Below are 18,074 nucleotides of genomic sequence, written 5' to 3'. Positions count from 1 at the left end.
CAATCGTGGCATAACACGCTCGACACATAGAACACACCTGGTTCTAGATTTGAAGCTTTCGTGTCTGCAAGGATTCATGTAGGTACCTACGTGACTTTACCAAAAAAACATAAGAATACACACCTGGTGTCCGAGACGGACCTCAAGGGTGACGCTCCCCAGCAGTCCCATCCGAGCTCCGCTTGCAGTGTGCAGTGCACGATCCGGGACCTGCAGGCTGCCCACGTCAACCCCGACCACGCTGCAGTGTGTGGCGCTCACGAGTGAGGCCACCGCCCCCGTGTCCAGCAGAATCCGGGTACGCTGCCCGTTCACCTGCCCTTCCACCAGCAACGTGGACCCCGTGAGTCTTGCCACCAGCTCCCACAGCCAGTCGCCAGAAGTTGACACGTTCTTGGGTGTTGTTGCTGGAATCTGCGTGGGGGTCACTCGCTCGCCATTATTATTACAGTTTATTTGTGTTGAGACCACATTGATTGCACCCCTCGGTGGTTCCCTCTCTAGGGAGGCGTTGGCGCTTAACCCTGGTGTGTGCCTAGCATGGGCGATCTGGGGGCAGTCTCTCGCGCGATGCCCCTGACAATTCGCTCTTTCTCTCCCCTCTTATGCTCTCGGAGCCCGTTAATCCCCGGGTGACATGATGTCATCCTGTGCGGCCAAACGAGTGCTTCTTACCTGCCGTTTTGAACGCTCTGGCCGTTACGGGGGGCATGACGTCATCCCCCCTCTTCCCCCCCTTCCCATTGTCCCCGTATCTGCGTTCCTCATCTCCGATTCACTGGTAATTCCCTGGGTCTCTCTTAAATCCTATTCCTCGGTGCCCAGCGGTCCAAACCCCACCCCACTGTTTGCACTGCCCGTAGAGTGTTTGCCTTGAGGCCCCACCCCCCCGTGTTGTGTATGCTTCATCACGGCCAGCCTGTAAAGTTATATGCGTCCCTACGACTTTTTAAGTTGATTTTAGAGGGGCTGCCATGTAATCCGGCCTGGGGGGGGGGGGGTGGTTGGCCATCTCCTGGCAAGGGGCCCTTCAGATGAAAACCCGTGGGCCAGGCACCCCCCCCCCCCCCCATCGAGACCCTACGTGGGTGCATGTGTGTGTTTAGTGGGGGTGTGCGTGCGTTCGTGTGGATAACGGCATTGGTGGAGCTGCTCCGCGGCCGTGGCACCACATTAGTACTGAAGTCCCGGCAGCAGCACGAACAGAGCACCACGGCAGCTAAAATCTTGAGCCAGCGGCAGTTTGCAGTGAGGCCAGGTTGAAAGATGTGTAATTCATGGGGCTGGCCGCCAGACTATGTCAGACTCTTTCACCTGAAGGCTCTCAGACACATATGTCCTCTCATCTCTACTGAAATTGCCAACACATTGGCATGTTGCATAGTTGGGTCTCGCCTTGACTATTACAACTCGGTCCTAGTCCGGACCTCCGCTGGCAACCTAAAAAAACTTCAAAGACTACAAAACAACCTAGCACGCGTCGTCATTGCCCACACTCATCCCCGTCTCGACTCACTAGCTTGTCTCCGTGCTCTCAACTGGCTACCCATCGCCAGTAGGGTCACATACAAGACTGCCTGCCTCTGCCACAATCCGCCTGCCCGCCGTACCTTTCTTCATTATTGACAACTTGCAGCTCAGCACACGGCAGATGCCTGCGCAGCGCGACTCACGACCTCCTCTTGATACCAAGATCCAGGATGGTCATGTCTATGCGCCGCTTCTCGGTGACAGCCCCAACAGTCTGGAACGATATCCCTCTGCACATTCGCAGCATCACCTCAATCGCCTCCTTCAAGAGAGACTTAAAAACTCACCTCTACAATCATGCTTTCGAGCGACTCTGAGCTTGGCTCCGCGCCTCTGAATTGCGGCCACTACGTCTGCAAATTTGCACGCGTTATAAATTGAACTATTATTATTACTCACTGCTGAGCTGCGTGATAGCTCGCAGTCAGGGGTACGGTGGCATACAAGTGACACCTCTCCCTAAGTCCTTCTTCTCCAGGCTGTACTTGTTTGACAGCTGAAAAAACTGAACTGTGGCTCATTTGAAAGCCAATTTAGACAAATTATTACCGAGGCTTCACCCCCCCCCCCCCCCACCCTGGTGTCCTATGTGTACGCACATTGTCAGTAGACCCCTCATATGCAAGCGTACGCATTTTGGTTAAGCCCCTCTCTCCCCTCCATGGGTACGTACTCAATGAATGGCCCCATATGACCATTGATGATTTTATGGCCATCCAGTATGGATTGAGGACGTATATTTGCATGGGTACTGTGGGAATTCTGATGATAAAAGTTGTTGGATGTTAGGTTAAGTTGAAATTAAAGTTGCTTAGATTAAAAACAGGTTCCTGAGTGCTTCTTCCCTACATTCGTTCGTCATTGTCGTAATGACGAAGTGTATCCTGTGGTGAGATCTGAATCTCGAAGACCTGACATAATTTCACGCAAAACTGTTAAAGCGAGAATCATCAATGTTGAAGCCAGAATCATAAATGTTAAAGCGAGAATCATTGATCTTATCACGATTGGTGATACATACCCCTAGACAACGAGAGAGACAATAATAAATTGCACCACATAATAACACATACATACCCTTAGACAACACATAATCAGACACACAAACACTAACACACATTAATCATAAAAAAATATAACACACGTTCTTAATTACACCTAACACCTATTTTTAGATAATCACCCTCAATTACATACAATAACATATTTTACGTAATTTTGACTTATTTTTTATTTGAACATGTTTCATTGTTACATTTCATATTTTGTATAACAATAAATGCAACACCACAACCATTCCCATCACCACCGCCATCACAACCATCTCCATCACCCTCATCCCCATCACCCTCATCACCACCACCATCGCCATCACCACCACCATCGCCATCACCACCACCATCACCACCATTTCCACCACCATCCCCATCACCACCACCATCGCCACCATCCCTATTACCACCACTATCACCACCATCCCAATCAACACCACCACCAAGACTACCACCACCATAACCATCACCATCACAATCATCACTCAAGATCTCAGGCATACTAGGCTAGGCATATAATATCTTTGTATATTGAGGTGTCTCTGTAAAGGCTGCTGAGTGACTCTGCTTTTAAGTTCCGTAGATTCCAATCCTCGTTCAATGTTTTTATTTCGTTAAATTTAACCTCAAAACACAACAAAACTAAACAGACTCACCACCACTACTTAACCATCACATGGGTGGGTGAATGGATGGGCGGGTGAGTCGGTCGGCAGGTGAGTGGGTGGGCGAATGGGTGAATTATTTAGTGGGTTGGTGAGTGGGTGGGTGAGTGGGTGAGTGGTTGAGAGAGTGGTTGGATGAGTGGATGGGTGTGAGATTGGATGGGTGAGAGAGTGGGTGGGTGAGAGAGTGGGGGGGGGGGGTAAGTGAGTGGTTTAGAGAGTGGCTGGATGAGTGGATGGGTGAGAGATTGGATGGGTGACAGAGTGGGTGGGTAAGTGAGTGGGTGGGTAAGTGAGTGGGTCGATGAAAGAGTGGGTGGATGTGTGAATGGGTGGATGTGTGAGTGGGTGGTTGAGTGAGTGAGTGGTTGAGTGAGTGGGTGGGTGGATGTATGAGTGGGTGGGTAAAGGGATGGACAGGTAAGTGGGTGGGTGAGCAAATAAACATGAGTGAAAGAGTATGCCAATGGCCCAAGGGTATCACACTTTGCATATCTTCATGGTCCTGGCAGAGTCTATGACGATAAGGTTAGATTCGTGTACAGTGAAGGACAGGAAGTATCCACTGGGGATTGGCTGAGTCCACGTCGTTATATTCACAGCCCTGCGAAAAGAACAGAGATGCCATAGACTCATCACCGCACCATAGACTCAGCACTGCCACCCATAGACTCAGCACTTCCACACATAGACTCAACACTGCCACCCATAGAGTCAGCACTTCCACCCTAGACTCAGCACCGCCACGCATAGACTCAACATTGCCACCCACAGACTCAGCACTGCCACGCAGAGACTCTAAATTGCCACCCATAGACTCAGCACTGCCACCCATCGACTCAGCACTGCCATGCAGAGACTCAAAATTGCCACCCATAGACTCAACACTGCCAGCCATCGTCAGCACTGCCACCGATAGACGCAACACTGCCACCCACAGCCTCAGCACTGCCACGCATAGTCTCAACCATGCTACCCATAGACTTAAAACTGTCACCCATAGACTCAGCACTGCCACTCTGAGACGCAACGCTACCAAGACTCAACACTGCTACCCATAGACTAAACACTGCACCATAGACTCAGTACTCACTCATAGAGTCAGCACTGCCATCCTTATAAAAATCACTGCACCATAGACTCAGCAATGAAACCCAAAGATGAAGCAATACCACCCATAGACTCAACATTGCACCCATAGACTCAACATTTCCACCCATAGACCCAACACTCCCACAAATAGACTCAACACTGCCACCCATAGAGTAGCACTGCCACCCATAGAATCAACACTACCACCCACAGCCTCAACACTGTCACCCATAGACTCAATACTGCCACCCATAGAGTCAGCACTGCCACCCAAAGACTTAACACTACCACCTATGAGACTTAACACTGCCACCTATAAGACTCAAATCTGCCACCTATAGTCTCAACACTGCCAACTATAGACTCAGTACTGCCACCCAAAGACTCAACACTGCCACCCATAGACTCAACACTGCCACTCACAGCCTCAACACTGCCACTCACAGCCTCAACACTGCCACTCATAGACTCAACACTGCCACGCATAGACTCAATACTGCCACGCATAGACTCAACACTGACACTCTGAGACGCAACACTACCAATAGACTCAACACTGCCACCTATAGACTCAACACTGCCAGAGACTCAACACTGAGACCCATACACTCAACACTGCAGCATAGCCTTAACAGCACTGTCCATAGACTCAACACTGCATCATAGACTCAGCAATGAGACCCATAGACTAAGCAATACCACGCATAGACTCAACATTGCCACCCATAGTGTCAGCACTGCCACGCATAGACTCACTGGTGTAGTAGGTTCCAGGAGACTTGGACGACGTAGTTGGAGGCACACTTATTTATTAACCACAATGTACATAACAGGCCGTGATGTACAACACTCGAAGGGGTATCGGCCCCTTCACCCGTCTAACAGGGAGATCACACTATCTATGTCACGGCTAGCCTACTCCTAGGTCCTCCACTACAGGGCTAGGGGAGGCTAGCTAACCCAGCTCTGTTTAAGCTGGGATTACGGCACCCTGAGTCCCCAGACCGGCTCTTACAAGAACATCGGCTCTGGGCTCTTGGGGCCACGCCACTGGCTTGCCCTGGTCGGTCCTGAGAAGGACAGCGATCCAGGGGAGTCCCAGGGCCTATCTAGCCGGTCTTCTTGCTTCGCTGGTTAAGGCTGAACACTGAACCCCGAGCCCTCCGGCTCACCGTCTTATATAGCAACTTCCCCACTGAGGGGTGGGGCCGTGGGGGATCCCAGCGCCATGTTAGCCCCCCAGGCTAAACGGTGCGGACGTGGATGTAAGCACCTCTTGGCGTACGGGCATAACCACGCCCAGTGTGTTTGTTTTGCCCTCCGTAACACCTCTACACTGGCACCCATAGTCAGAACTGCCACGCATAGTCTCAGCAATTTTCACGCATAGACTGAAGACTGCTACCCATAGACTCAGCAATTGCCACGCATAAACTCAACATTTCCACCCATAGACCCAACACTCCCACACATAGACTCAACACTGCCACCCATAGAGTCAGCACTGCCACCCATAGAGTTAGCACTGCCACCCATAGGCTCAACACTGCCACTCTGAGACGCAACACTGAGACCCATACACTCAACACTGCAGCATGGCCTTAACAACACTGCCCATAGACTCAACACTGCATCATGGACTCAGTACTCACTCATAGACTCAGCACTGCACCATAGACTCAGCACTGAGACCCATAGACTCAACATTGCCACCCATAAACTTAACAACACAACTCAAACCTGTGGTAGAGTTGCGCATTGGTTCCAAGGAGGTAGACTCCACCCGCGGAGTCCACCACTATTTTCTTGGGCATAACCGGAGCGTTTGGACCGCTCGCCCTCACCCACGTTGTGTTGGCGCAGTCAACGTTGGGCTTATGCCACAGACGGTATAAGTTGTCGCAGGCCCAGCATTCGTCGGCCGAGCAGCCTACGGCGTAGACGTTGGCAAAGATGTTCAGGAGATTTATAGAGGTCGTCACCCAGGATGGGCGCTCGCCGAGTGCGGGCGCAATGGCGCAGACGACGCTCAAATAGCCGCCCATGAGGCCGGTGGCGTAGATGTAGCCCGGGGCTCCGCCCGTGAATGCCTTTGCACCATCTGCACGCATCCATTCATTTAAATACATTTGTAAAGAAAATTAAAGTTTATATAGGGTGGTTCATATGTTAAGAAAGTTTTTATATGTTCTTAAGTGTGGTAGAACATTACCCCAGGAACATAAATTCCCCCATTAACATTGCTTGCTATGGGAAAGTGTGTTTCACTTAGCGCTACTTCACTTAAGGTCGCATTTTCCAGGTTAATTTACAAGGTGCAGCTCTGACTTAGCATTGCTGCACTCCATCTGCACGCATTCATCCATGCGTATATATAGGGTTTGGTTTAATATATAAACACAAATATAAAAAACAAATTCGATTGTAAATTTCCCCAGCAATGTAACCTGCCCTATTAACATTGTTTCCTAATGAAAAGTGGGTCTTTGTGTATATCTATGGGTGTCTGTGTTTCTCTATGGGTCTTTGTGTATCTCTATTGTCTTTGTGTATCTATATGGGTCTCTGTGTATCTCTATGGGTCTCTGTGAATATATATGCGTCTTTTTGTATCTCTGTATATCTTTATTAGTTTCTGTGTATCTCTATATATCTCTAAGGGTCTCTGTTTATCTACAGTGATACCTCGGTTCACGAACTTAATTCGTGAAATGACTCTGGTCGTGAACCGAATTGGTCGTGAACCGAGGCACATTTTTCCATAGGGTTCAATGTAAATCCGGTTAATCCGTTCTGACCTTTTTTTTGAGAGACCACATTATCATTCATGAGATTTAACACTCTGTTCGTGACAGCTATGTTGGGGTGGTGCTTTTCAAAAAAGTCATGGCACTCATTCCATTTTTGCATAATAGATTTTTCAAGGAGAGATCGTTTCGGGGGGCTGTGGTCAACGCTGACGAAAATACGTGGAAAAAAATCCATCGCTCGGGGTTTTTTTATTTTTAGGTGAAGAGGGATGACTGTCACAGCTGGCGCATGTGTGCCTCTCCGCTCATTCCGGGGTGCGCGCGCGTGCATGCGCGTGCGTGCGTCCGCGCGCGTGCGTGTGCGCGTGTAGCCTGCGCGTGAAGGGCAGAAGAGGCGGGCGCACCACGTGTCGCGAGCCCCCGAGGAGGAGGAGGCGGGTACTCCCTCGGCTGATTTTGCATTGCTCGCTCCCGTTACAATAAATCACGACCATGTGACAGCCTGGAATTAGCATAAAAATGGGCGCGGCTCCTGTTCGTGAACCGAAGCAGAGTTCGTGAACCGAAGCATATTTTAATGAAATTTTCTGGTCGTGAACCGAGTTGTTCGTGAACCGAGGTATCACTGTATATGGGTCTCTGAGTATCTATATGGGCCTCTATGTATTTCTATGGGTTTCTGTATATATCTGTGTATATATGTGTAGTGAGTTCGACGGAGTTGCAGACGTATACTTGGATACAACATATTCATTTAACTCCAACACAAGAGGAAACTTCCCCTTAGAATAACAACCTATGGTGGTGACCACCTGGCTAACTACACTAATTACAATGTAACTGCTACTACGGACAACGACCACAGCTCGGGTCCAGGTCCATGTGTTGGAGACTCGGTAGAATGTAGAACATAGACGAAGGTTTTTTCAGGATGAACAAAAACGCCGGTCCCTCTGGGGACCCGGCTTCTATTCTCTGCGGCGTGGCTGGCACCACCCCTGGCCACGACCACCTTCCACAATCCTCGGGAAGGATCTGGATGCTAACTAAGTGTCCACCCCTAGACCCCTCTTGGGCCCCTTAATAGACTTAACTGGTCACGTGTCCTCTCGGGTCAAACAGAGTGCCATGGACTTTAGTAACCTCATTCCTACGGCCGTCACTCCCACACCATGTCCTGTCAGGCTGGTACTACACGCCAAGCGCGGTGCCATCCAGCGCTATCAATCAGCGCTCACTGGGCCCCTCTAGGGCCGCTACTAAACCCACACCACTGCGATGTCCGTGGTGTCGTTACACCGCACGCCGTGCCTCTCTAGGCCGGTACTGCACAGTGACATCCCGCGATGTCACTACATCTGTATCCCTGTGTTTGTCTATGGGTCTCTACTCATCTCTGTCTATCTCTATGGATATCTGTGTATCTCTGTGCTTTTTAATGGGTATCTGAGTTTCTCTATGGGTGTTTTTTTGTATTTCTGTGTATCTCTATGGGTCTATGAGCATCCATCAGGGTATCTGTGTATCTCTTTGTATCTGGATGGGTCTCTGCTTGTCTCTATGGGTCTTTGTGTATCTCTGTGTATCTCTAATGTTCTTTGTTTATCTTTCTGTATATATATGGGTCTCTGTATCTCAATAGGTCTCTATGTATCTCTGTGGGTCGCTACGTATCTCGATTCATCTCTAAGAGTATCTATCTACCTTTATGCGTCTATGTATATCTATCGACGTGCATGTGTCTCTATCAGTCGTTATGGGTCTCAATGTGTCAATGAGTATGATGATACAGCCAGGAAAACCAAATAAACACGGAACTTGACACCCACACTAACAATAGCAGTGGGATGTTTAGACGCAGATAGAATATAATTGGTACAGCTGTGTTCATTCAATTAAGGGTGGGTGGGGGAGTGGGTGAGTGGATGAGAGGGTGGGCGAATGGGTGAGTGGTGGGTGAGAGGGTGAGTGAGTGGGTAGGTGATTGGGTGGGTGAGTGGGTGGTTGAGTTAGTGGATGGGTGTGGGAGTGGGTGAGTGTGTGGGTGAGTAGGTGAGTGGGTGGGTGATTGGGTGGGTGAGTGGATGAGTGGGTGGGCGAATGGGTGAGTGGTGGTTGAGTGGGTGGGTGAGTGCGTGGGTGAGTGCGTGGGTAGGTGAGTGACTGACCAGGTGAATAGGTGAGTGAGTGAGTGGGTGGGAACATGGGTGCGTGGGTGAGTGAATGAGTGGGTGATTAAGTGGGTTGGTGGGTGGGTGAGTGGGTGGGTGGGTGAGTGGATTAGTGAGTGAGTGGATGAGTGAGTGGATGAGTGAGTGGATGAGTGAGTGAGCGGGTGAGTGAGTGGGTAGATGATTGGGTGAGTGGGTGAGGGAGTGAGTGAGTGAGCGGGTGAGTGAGTGGATCGGTGGGTGAATGGGTGGGTGAGTGAATGGGTGAGTGGGTGAAAGTGTGGGTGGGTGAGTAGGTGAGTGACTGACTGGGTGAGTGCATCAGTGAGTGGTTGGGTGGTGAGTGATCGAGTGAGTGAGTGGATGAGTGAGTAAGTGGATGAATGAGTGAGTGAGTGCCTAAGTAGGTGAGTGAGTGATTGGGTGAGTGGGTGAGTGAGAGGGTGGATGAATGGGTGAGTGGGTGGGTTGGTGACTGGGTGGGTGGGTGAGTGAGTGGAATGGAGAACGGAGACAAAGGTTTCTTCCGGGATGAACAACAACGCCGGTCCCTCTGGGGACCCGACTTCTATTCTCTGCAGTGTGACTGCCTCCGCCCTTGGCCACGACCACCTTCCACAATCCTCGGGAAGGATCTGGATGCTAACCACGTGACCACCCCTAGCCCCCACTCGGGCCCCTTTGTAGACTTAACTGGTCACGTTTCCTCTCGGGTCAACCAGAGTGCCATGGCCTTTAGTAACCTCATTCCTACGGCCGGCACTCCCACACCATGTCCTGTCGGGCTGGCACTGCACGCCAAGCGCGGTGCCATCCAGCGCTATCAATCAGCGCTCACCGGGCCCCTCTAGGGCCGCTACTAAACCCACACCACTGCGGTGTCCGTGGTGTCGTTACACCGCACGCCGTGACCCTCTAGGCCGGTACTGCACAGTGACATCCCGCGATGTCACTACATCTGTATCCCTGTGTTTGTCTATGGGTCTCTATTCATATTTGTCTATCTCTATGGATATATGTGTATCTCTGTGCATTTGAATGAGTATCTGAGTTTCTCTATGGGTCTTTGTGTATTTACGTGAATCTCTTTGTGTATCTCTGTTTATCTGTATGGGTCTCTCTATGTTTCTATGAGTCTCTGTGTATCTCCGTATATCTGTTATTTGTTAATCTCTCTGTATATCTATGGGTCTCTGTATCTCAATAGGTCTCTATGTATCTCTGTGGGTCGCGACGTATCTCTATTCATCTCTATGAGTATCTATCTACCTTCACATGTCTATGTATATCTATCGACGTGTATGTGTCTAAATCAGTCTTTATGGGTCTCTATGTAGATATATATAGCTCTATGGGTCTCAATGTGTCAACGAGTATGATGATATAGCCAGGCGAACCAAATAAACATGGAACTTGACTCCAACACTAACAATAGCAGTGGGATGTTGAGACGCAGATAGAATATCATTGGTACAGCTGTGTTCATTCAATTAAGGGTGGGTGGGGGAGTGGGTGAGGGTGTGGGTGAGTGGGTGAGTAGGTGAGTTGGTGATTGGGTGGGTGGATGAGTAGGTGAGTGACTGAGTGGGTGAGTGAGTGAATGGGTGAATGGGTGAGTGGGTGGGTGAGTGGATAAGTGAATGAGTGAGTGGGTGAGTGAGTGGGTGAGTGAGTGGGTGAGTGAGTGGGTGAGATGGTGAGTGAGTGCGTGGGTGAAGTGGGTGAGTGGGTGGGTGGATGAATGGGTGGGTGAGTAGATGAGTGACTGAGTGGGTGAGTGCGTGAATGGGTGAATGCGTGGGTTGGTGAGTGGATGAGTGAGTGAGTGGATGAGTGAGTGGGGGAGTAAGTTGATGGGTGTGTGGGTGAATGGGTAAGTGGGTGGGTGGGTGAGTGGGTGGATGAGTAGAAGGATGAGTGGTTAAGTGAGTGGTTGGGTGAGTGATTGAGTGGGTTAGTGGGTGGGTGGGTGTGTGGATGAGTGTATGAATGAGTGGGAGAGTGGATGAGTGAGTGAATGGGTGAGCAGGTGGGTGGTAGACTGGATGAGTGAGTGAGTGGATGAGTGAGTGGGTGAATGGGTGAGTGGGTGGGTGGGTGGGTGAGTGAGTGGGTGGGTGGGTGGGTGGGTGAGTGAGTGGGTGGGTGGGTGAGTGGGTGAGTTGGTTGGTGGGTGGGTGTGTTGCTGAGTGGATGAGTGAGTGAGTGGGTGAGAGAGTGAGCGGGTGAGCAGGTGAGCGAGTGGGTGGGAGAGTTGGTGGGTGGGTGAGTAGGTGGGTGGGTGAGTAGGTGAGTCATTGACTGGGTGAGTGGCTATTTGAGTGGTTGGGTGAGTGACTAAATGGGTGAGTGGGTGAAATGAATGAATTGGTGAATTGGTGAGTGGCTCGGTTGGTGAGTGGAGGAGTGAGTAATCGGGTGAGTGAGTGAGTGGATTAATTGGTGAGTGCGTGAGTGGGTGGGTGGGTTGGAGAGTGCGTGGGTGGGTGAGTAGGTGAGTGACTGACTGGGTGAGTAAATAAAATAGTGGATGGGTGAGTGGGTCGGTTGGTGAACGGATGAGTAAGCGAGTGAGTGAGTGGGTCAGTGAGTGGATGAATGGTTGAGTGTGTGTGAGTGGGTGGGTGGGTGAGTGGGTGGTTGTATGAGTGGGTGGGTGGGTGGGTGAGTTGTTGGTTGTATAAGTGGGGGAGTAGGTGAGTGACTGACTGGATTAGTGGTTAAGTGAGTGGTTGGGTGAGTGGGTTGGTGGGTGAGTGCGTGGGTGGGTGAGTAGGTGAGTGAGTAGATGGGTAGTGATTGGATGAGTGAGTGAGTGAGTGAATGGGCAAGTGGTTGGGTGACTGAGTGAGTGAGTGTATGAGTGAGTGGGTAAATAGGTGAGTGAGTGAGTTAGTGGGTGGATGAAAAGTTGAGTGGATGAGTGGGTGGGTGGTTGAATGGGTGAGTGAGTGAGTGACAGAGTGGGTGAGTGAGTGAGTGAGTGGGTAAGTAGGTGAGTTGGTGAGTGGGTGAGTGTGGAAGAATGGGTGAGTGTGTGAATGGGTGGATGAGTAGTTGAGTGAGTGGATGAGTGAGTGAGTGGATGAGTGAGTGGGTTATAAGGTGAGTGAGTGAGTAAGTGAGTGGGTGGGTGCGTGGGTGGGTGGGTGGTTGAGTGGGTGGGTGGGTGAGTAGGTGAGTGGTTGGGTGAATGGGTGGATGAGTGGATGAATGAGTGGTTAAGTGAGTGGTTGGTGAGCGGGTGAGTGAGTGAATGAGTGAGTGAATGAGTAAGTGAGTGAGTGGATGAGTGAGACAGTGAGCGCATGAGTGAATGGGTGACTAGGTGAGTGAGTGGGTGGTTGACTGGGTGAGTGAGTGGGTGGATGAATCGGTGAGTGGATGAGTGGGTGAGTGAATGAGTGGATGGGTGAGTGAGTGGGTGTGAGTGGGCGGGTGGGTAGGTGAGTTGATGGTTGTATGAGTGGGTGGGTGAATGGCTGAGTGAGTGAGTGAGTGGGGTGAGTGAGTGAGTGAGTGATAAGGTGAGTGAGTGAGTGAGTGGGTGCGTGGGTGGGTGGGTGGGTGGTTGGGTGAGTGGGTGGGTGGGTGAGTAGGTGAGTGACTGACTGGGTGAGTTGGGGAGTAAGTGAATGGGCGAGTGGTTGGGTGAATGAGTGAGTGAGTGAGTGGGTGACTGGGTGAGTGAGTGGGTGGTTGACTGGGTGAGTGAGTGGATGGATGAATCGGTGAGTGGATGAATGGGTGAGTGGGTGAGTGAATGAGTGTATGGGCGAGTGAGTGGGTGTGAGTGGGTGGGTGGGTGGGTGAGTTGGTGGATGTATGAGTGGGTGAGTAGGTGAGTAACTGACTCGGTGAATTGTTAAGTGAGTGGTTGGGTGAGTGGGTTGGTGGGTGAGTAGGTGGCTGGGTGAGTGGATGAGTGAGTGGATGAGTGAGTGAGTGAGTGGGGTGAGTAAGTGGATGAGTGGGGAGAGTAAGTGGGTGAGTGGGTGAGTGACTGAGTGGGTGAGTGAGTGAATTGGTGAATTGGTAAAGGGTGAGTGGGACCGTGGGTGAGTGAGTGGGTGAGTCAAAGAATGGGTTAGTGAGTGATTGAGTGAGTGAGTGGGTGGATGAAATAGTGAGTGGAGGAGTGGTTGTGTGAATGGTGTGTGAGTGTGAGAGTAGGTGAGAAGGTAAGTGGATGAGTGAGTGGGTGACTAGGTGAGTGAGTAAGTTGGTGGGTAGGTGAGTGAGTGGCTGAGTGAGTGGGTGGATCAATGGGTCAATGGATTAGTGGATGGGTGTGTCAGTGAGTGAATGAGTGGATGAGTGAGTGGGTGGGTGGGTGAGTGGATGGGTGAGTAGGTGAGTGACTGATTGGGTGAATGAGTGAATTGGTGAATTGGTAAAAGGGTGAGTGGGACGGTGGGTGAGTGAGTGGGTGATTCGGGGAATGAGTTAGTGAATGAGTGAGTGGGTTGGTGGGTGAAAGGGTGAGTGGAGGAGTGGGTGGGTGAATGGGTGAGTGAGTGAGTGAGTGGATAACTAAGTGATTGAGTGAGTGAGTGAGTTGGTGGGTGGGTGAGTGGCTGAATGAGGGGGTGGATGAATGGGTCAGTGGATTAGTGGATGGGTGGGTGAGTGTGTGGGTGAGTGTGTGGGTAGGTGTGTGGGTAGGTGTGTGGGTGAGTGAGTGAGTGGTTGGGTGGGTGGGTGGGTGAGTGAGTGGGTGGGTGAGTGAGTGGGTGGGTAGGTGAGTGGGTGGTTGGGTGAGTGGGTGGGTGAGTAGGTGAGTGACTGACTGAGTAAGTAAGTGAGTGCGTGAATGTGTGAGTGCGTGGTTTGGTGGGTGAATGTGTGGATGAGTGGATGGAGGAGTGGTTAAGTGAGAGTTTGGGTGGATGGGTGGGTGGGTGAGTAGATGAGTGAGTGGATGAGTGAGTGAGTGGTGTGAGTTAATGGGTGGGTGAGTGGGTGGGTGGGGGAGCAAGTGAGTGACTGAGTGGATGAGTGAGTGAATTGGTGAATTAAAACTTAATTTGGAGCTTTCGGTAAAGTCACGTAAGGTATAAATGAAATAGAAACACAAATCTAGTATACAGATTTGTGTTTCTATTTCATTTATACCTGATGATGATTGCTTGTGTTGCAATCGAAACGTCGTATGCTAGTATTTAATTTATTATTTTCTCTTTATACGTACCTTTACCGAAAGAACCAAAGAATAATTGGTGAATTGGTAAAATGGTGAGTGGGACGGTGGATGAATGAGTGGGTGAGTCGAGGAATGGGTGAGTGAGTGAGTAGGTGGGTGGGTGAGTGAGTGAGTGAGTGGATAGATGAATGGTGAGTGGAAGAGTGGGTGGGTGGGTGAATAGGTGAGTGAGTGAGAGAGTGGGTGAGCAGGTGAGCGGATAAGTGAGTGGGTGACTAGGTAAGTGAGTGGGTGACTAGGTGAGTGAGTAAGTGAGTTGGTGGGTGGGTGAGTGGCTGAGTGAGGGGGTGGATGAATGGGTCAGTGGATTAGTGGATGGGTAGGTGAGTGAGTGGACGTTTGAGTTAGTCAGTGGGTGGGTAGGTGAGTGGGTGGGTGGGTGAGTGGGTTGGTGAGTAGGTGACTGACTGGCTGAGTAAATGAGTGAGTGAATGTGTGAGTGCGTGGGTTGGTGGTTGAATGTGTGGATGAGTGGATGGAGGAGTGGTAAAGTGAGAGTTTGGGTGAGTGTATAGGTGGGTGAGTGGGTGGGTGGGTGAGTAGGTGAGTGAGTGGATGAGTGAGTGGATGAGTGACTGAGTGAGTGGATGAATGAGTGAATCGGAGAATGACTGATTGAATGGGTAAGTAAGTTAGTGGGTGAGTGAGTGGATGAATGTGTGAGTGGGTGAGTGGGTGGGTGAGTATGTGAGTGAGTGAATGATTGAGTGCATGAGTGGATGAGTTAGTGAGTGAGTAGGTGAGTGAATGAGTGGGTGGGTGAGTGGGTGAGTGGGTGGGTGTGTGAGTAGGTGAGTGACTGACAGGGTGAGTGGGGGAGTGAGTGGTTGGGTGAGTGTATGGGTGGGTGAGTATATGAGTGACTCACTGGGTGAGTGGTTAAGTGAGTGGTTGGATGAGTGACTGAAGGGGTGAGTGGGTGAGTGGATGAATGAGTGAATGGATAAGTGAGTGAGTGAGTGGGTGGATGGGTGGGTGAAGGAGTGATTGAGTAGGTGGGTGAATAAGTGGATGAGTGGGTTATTGAGTGAATCGGTGGGTGGGTTTGTGGGTGGATAGTTGGGTCAGTGGGCAGGTGTATAGGTGGTTTGGTCAGTGAGTGGGTACGTGGGTAAGTGTGTGGGTTTGTGAGTGGGTGGGTGAGTGAGTTGGCGGGTGGGTGATTGGGCGCGTGAGTGAGTGAGTGGGTGAGTAGGTGGTTGGATGAGTGAATGAGTTGGTGAGTGGGTGAGTATTTGGGTGAGCGAGTGTGTGAATAGGTCGTGGGGAGCGATAGTGTAGCGTTTAGTGTGCTTTGCTGTGATCCTGGTGACCCAACTTCGATTCCCGCTCGCCATCAACACCCAGTGACGATTATTTGAACTGGTCCTGGGCCTCCCCTACGTGCGGTTGCACCCGATTCAAGAGCCGAATGGCTCACAGGGCTATACCTAATAAATTAACTTGAACTTGAATCATCCTCAAATGATTACCTGGTGCAGTGTGTAAACATCGCCACTGGAGAGACAAAGCCGGTCAGGCATGGTGCTGGCCACCCACCCCATCACGTACCGTTCCGGCTTTCATATGTGCTTGCTAACAGCACTTGCTCCTACAGTCTACCAAGGCTATACAAGGGATCTCTGTCTTTTTTTTGTAGGTGTGTGGGTCTATGGGAGGGTGAGTGGGTGGATGGGTGAGTAGGTGAGTGAGCGGGTGGATGGTTGGGTGAGTGGGTGAGTGAGTGGGTGAGTAGGTGGGTGGGTGAATGAGTGGGCGTATCACTTTAAAATAATCTGCTTGCAGTAGTGATACTAATAATAGCAGCAGCAGCAGCAGCGGCAGAAGCAAATCATCATCTCACCCATCACGTGGTACCACGCGTATCCGTGGTAGTAGTACACGTTTTCGTCGTCGGTTCTCGCCCACGCGTAGAGGTCTCCGCTCGACGTTGCTGCACCCCGACCTCGGCCACCGATCGATATCTGATCAAACATCGCCCCCATCGGTCGCCAAGAGCAACCGGACCAGATTTTGACGTCTCTGTCGCTCCCAACGCCGATGAGAATCCCGCCAGGGGACGCGGAAACGTCCTTGAACTTTTCGCTAAATGGAGTAGTGCAGACCAAGGCGGCTGTGGGCAGACAAAGATAGGTGGGCGGGTGGGTGAGTGGATGGGTGGGTGAGTGAGTGGGTGAGTGTGTGGGTGAATGGCTAAGAGAGAGAGAATTGTATGGATGTGGCGATTGCCAAGCCTCAGATATCGGAGGAAGTAGCCAAACCCTGTGGTTCGGTGGGTGGATGAGTAAGTGGGTGGGTGAGTGAGTGGATCAGTGGGTGAGTGAGTGGGTGATTGGGTGGATGAGTGGGTGAGTAGGTTTGTGAGTGTGTGGGTGGGTGAATGAGTGGCACCTTCACCTCCATCACCACCACCACCGCCACCACCATCATCATCGTCACTACCACCACCAGCACACTCACCATTAACCTCTGTTGTAAAGATGAAGAGAGATCCCATCATCATCATCATCACCACCACCATCGCCACCATCATCACGACAACAAGATGATGTTCCAGAAGGGGCTAGAAAGCTGGGTGATGAGAATGCTATCGATGTTCCAGAAGGGCTAGAGAAATATCCAGACTTATATAGATTCTTGCAATGCGTGGAAATATATATATACTGTTTCCATTCATACTGAGTAAATATTAACAATTAAACCATGGTGTCCAATAGCGCACTTAGACATTTCAACCTACACACACACGTACGTATACAAACAAAGACAAATATCCCCCGTATTGCCTTAACAGACTAAGGGGGTTAAGTGATGTTAGCAAGCAGCCTCTGAAGGCTACCCGCACTGTGGCACACACAGAGGGGGTGGGTGTCCAGCACCACGCACGTCCGGCCGCCTTTGTCTCCCCAGTGGCGATGTTTACTACACAACCACTGCACGGGGAGGGGGGGGTACTCATTTGAGGCTGAGTCGACCGAGGGGAGGCCCGATACAGTTCAAATAAAACTGTGTAATAAAAAAAGATTTTGTTCCTGGGTAGTGTTATTTTCTAATTGTTTTTGCCTTAAAAGTATAGAAAATGGCTATTATTCTCCACAAACAAAAATGGGGTTTCCCCTTTTTCCTGGCAACAAAACAGGTGTGAAGACGTTAAACCACCAAACTGAAACCTTTTTCAAGGAATCATGTATTCATTAACCACATATACTTGTGTTGGAAATGCAAACAAAAAACATGCACTGACAGTATATGCAACTCCGGCAGAAGGGGATGAAGAGTTGCCGGCCGAGCTGCAGTCTGCCCGGCCACCCGATGGGGAGAGCACTCCTGCCTCGCCGAACTCCTGCACGCCGCGGCCTCCATCCTCGACGAGATTCATCGCGGGGAGCCGACAGTGGAGGGGGGCAGAGCGGCCCTGCGGCAACGGCAAAAGCCGCCGCCGGTTCTGGAATTCCTGCCCAATATTTTTAATCTCCCGCCGAGGTTGGGGGAGTTTCCGCCAGAAGCCGAGAGCATCATGGGACGTGCGTCACTTCCGGTCGCGGTTGCGCCAATCAGCGATCGCGCGCCATCAGCTGCGAGACCGGCGCAGGGGGCCGCCATCTTGTTGA

The 18,074-nt window shown here is 50.8% G+C and overlaps 1 protein-coding gene across 1 annotated transcript; it reads right to left on the bottom strand.

The window, feature by feature from the left end:
- Positions 1-3,499: 3,499 nt before the first annotated feature.
- On the bottom strand, positions 3,500-17,925 carry LOC133339347 (uncharacterized). The gene is made up of 4 exons (XM_061547474.1): positions 17,708-17,925; positions 16,307-16,576; positions 6,080-6,440; positions 3,500-3,851 (listed from the first exon to the last, which is right to left on the bottom strand). Exons 2-4 carry the CDS (start codon positions 16,446-16,448, stop codon positions 3,728-3,730), a joined length of 627 nt encoding a protein of 208 aa, XP_061403458.1. The 5' UTR covers positions 16,449-16,576; positions 17,708-17,925; the 3' UTR covers positions 3,500-3,727.
- Between the last annotated feature and the right edge of the window lie 149 nt (positions 17,926-18,074).

This window comes from Lethenteron reissneri, unplaced genomic scaffold (genome assembly GCF_015708825.2).
Source record: "Lethenteron reissneri isolate LAM-NWPU_2019-01 unplaced genomic scaffold, ASM1570882v1 scaffold_1845, whole genome shotgun sequence".
Taxonomy (NCBI): domain Eukaryota; kingdom Metazoa; phylum Chordata; class Hyperoartia; order Petromyzontiformes; family Petromyzontidae; genus Lethenteron; species Lethenteron reissneri.
Note: the sequence above shows the minus strand (reverse complement) of the source record. Positions and strands in the feature narration are given on the sequence as shown.